The sequence below is a fragment of the Fragaria vesca genome, linkage group LG5 (genome assembly GCF_000184155.1).
Source record: "Fragaria vesca subsp. vesca linkage group LG5, FraVesHawaii_1.0, whole genome shotgun sequence".
Lineage (NCBI taxonomy): Eukaryota > Viridiplantae > Streptophyta > Magnoliopsida > Rosales > Rosaceae > Fragaria > Fragaria vesca.
The window spans coordinates 5,102,941-5,105,637 of record NC_020495.1 but is presented as its reverse complement, the minus strand read 5'-3'; the positions used below and the strand labels follow the sequence as shown (position 1 = coordinate 5,105,637).

At 38.7% G+C, this 2,697-nt stretch overlaps 1 protein-coding gene across 1 annotated transcript; it reads left to right on the top strand.

Moving 5' to 3' along the window:
- Nucleotides 1–485: 485 nt before the first annotated feature.
- On the top strand, nt 486–2,352 carry LOC101303803 (probable prefoldin subunit 2-like). The gene is made up of 2 exons (XM_004299065.1): nt 486–620; nt 1,681–2,352. The coding sequence occupies exon 2, from the start codon at nt 1,687–1,689 to the stop codon at nt 2,122–2,124; it is 438 nt and encodes a 145-aa protein (XP_004299113.1). The 5' UTR covers nt 486–620; nt 1,681–1,686; the 3' UTR covers nt 2,125–2,352.
- The last annotated feature ends 345 nt before the right edge of the window (nt 2,353–2,697 follow it).

The window sequence follows — 2,697 nt, the reverse complement described above, 5'->3', positions numbered from 1 at the left end:
CTCTCTCTCTCTCTCTCTCTCTCTCTCTCTCTCTCTCTCTCTCTCTCTCTCTCTCTCTCTCTCTCTCTTCATGGTCTTCAGTTAATAATAGTATATATGACTAATTAAATTTTGCTATTAGATTTACATCGAAGAGTTTTTTATTTACATCGAACAGTTGAAAACAAAACAACCATATTTAAAGAGAATTTCTCTCAATGACAGTCGAGCATGAATTTATTGATGGTTAATAGTACACATAGCTGTAGTACAAATTATGTGTAATTAATTTTAGCTATGTTAATGAGTCGTGGCTTGGTTGGTTAGATTGACTAACCTGGTTGCGGTCATTGTTTCAAACTTTAGTGACATTTGTTATGTAAATGTTACGTGCCCCTTACAAGATGAAAATAATAATAATAATAATGATAATAATAATAAAAAATATTAAAAAAAAAAATAAAAGAAAAAATGGGCTTATAGTGCAAACTTCAAAGAGTGTGAATGGACTTCGCTGAGAGCCTGAGAGCCCCTTAATTATACAACGAGAGTTCTCTTGTTCGCTTCCCACTCCGCCGCGACGGTATAGAGTATAGACGCACCCGTCTCCCCCACTCTGGTCTCGCAACAACAGCAATCAGGTATGATTCCCCTTACCTCGATGCTCTCCCTCATCTTCTCTGTCTAACTTTCAGTCTAAGATCATAGGGTTTTTTCCTCGTCCGTTTGCTTTCTTAGTTATTTCGGTGAATATGAATCGAACATTCGGCTTTAGTTCTGCCAAATATAAGTTGCTTATGGTGAAGGTTCGCCACTGAATACTTGTTACTTGAATTTCTTCTTACACCTGCGATTTTGCAAGTAATGGAATTGGGGGTTATGCGGCATCTGCAGAAATAGGTCTAAGCTTTTCTTTTTCTAACTCTACCCAATCCAAACTCCGATTCAGGATTTGGGTTTGGTCCAGGCGAGCTATAACTTATTATGTGGGTTTATCATGTAGAGAATGTTCCTTGGCATAAGTTAACAAATTGATAGAAATGTTATACGAGTCCTTGAGACACAGAATTTGAGTCCAATTCAATATAGGTAGCTAATATAAATCATACATGTACTCATCTAGATTGACATTTATGTTCGTTTTAAGATACTTATTCTCTCGTCTTATGGCTTGATTAACAATTGGGGAAAACGGTATTGTGATGGAGTTGCTATACATGGATGAGTCAGCAAAATGAACTGCCCTGCAGTGACTCCCTTATGTTTAAGGATCCATCCTTATGTGTGTAGTTGCTATGCAATAAGAAAGATTGCATTCGTTTTGAGAAGCTAATAAAGCTCATTGTATACACTTATTCTTGAGGTTCTGTAGTTGCAACATCCCTGAGGTTGAGCTTTATTTAAAGGAAATTCAAGCCAGTATATTTACTTTAATATACATAAGGAGCAGATTTATCAATATATTACCACCAAGGTTAGATGCGGCTGTAAGATTTGTTTTCTCTTGAGAAGATCATTTACATTTGATAAGTGTTGGCTATAGTTTTTGTGTTTCTACCAAATGCAACGTACTGTAGACATTTTGTTGCTGTTGCTGCTGCTGCTCTTGTTGTTGTGACAATCTGATACTATTGGTGCAACTGAAATTATGTTTATGTGGATGCTTCCTGCTCCTGAATGTTGTTGCTATATCTTTTGTAGAGAGCCATGTCTAGTAGTAAAGCTGAAGAACCTGTAAATGAGCAAGCAGTTGCAAATAAGTTTGCTGCCATGAGGTCTGAACTCAACCAAATTTACTCTAAAATCACTGAGCTAGAGATGGACGTGAGTGAGCACTCATTGGTGATCAATGCCATCCAGCCTCTTGATCCATCCAGGCGTTGCTTTCGAATGATTGGAGGTGTGCTGGTGGAGAGAACCATCAAGGAGGTCCTTCCTGCTGTGCAGCGTAACAAAGAAGGGATTGAGGAGGTTATAACTCGACTGAATGAGGCTTTGGAAAGGAAGAAAAAGGAAATTACTGAGTTTGAGGCCAAGTACAAGATTCGGATAAGAAAGAACGAGGGTGAGGAGAAGGATGATGGTGCTCGCAAAGAAGGAACTGCTCAAGGTGTCTTGGTAGGCCTTGCCGGTGGAAGCGAATGAATGATAAGGCTCTTCCACCACACTTGTGTTATTTTCTCAAACTTGTTAAATGAAGTGTGCTGTCTAGTGTACTAGGTGTGCTAGGGATTTGGGGTTGGGTTTTTGGTCCGTCAGATTAGTAGAATATTACTAGTCTTGCACTGAATTATGATTTTGTTTTTGTAACCTTTAATTATGCGGTTCTTTCTTTAAACAAGGATCAAGAAAAAACAAGAACAATATTCTCGGAGTCATGCTTCAAAATTTTTGATATGCAAATGCTGTAGGGTATCGAGTTTAGCCAAGATAATCTGTTATTCAGCATAAAGAAACGAGTCAAATGACCCAAAATCTAGATTTTCTATATTGACGTCCTCAATCGAAAAAGAAAAGAAATTCCTGGTCGGAATTGACTTGGCTCGGAGTGGTGGTTTTCACTTGCTCTTGTCAGGGTTCGTGGCGAATGGTGACTGAATCGTGGTGGTTGCTGTCTGAAGGAGGAAGTTAGGTTGCCGGAGTTTGAAGATGGCGGGAAGGGTGACATTACCATAGCCTGTTTTTGAGCCCAAACTTAAGACTTCTATTCCATAGCCA

Excerpts from the sequence above, each read along its gene's own strand:
- LOC101303803 (XM_004299065.1), top strand. The coding sequence starts at position 1,687 with ATGTCTAGTAGTAAAGCTGAAGAACCTGTAAATGAGCAAGCAGTTGCA.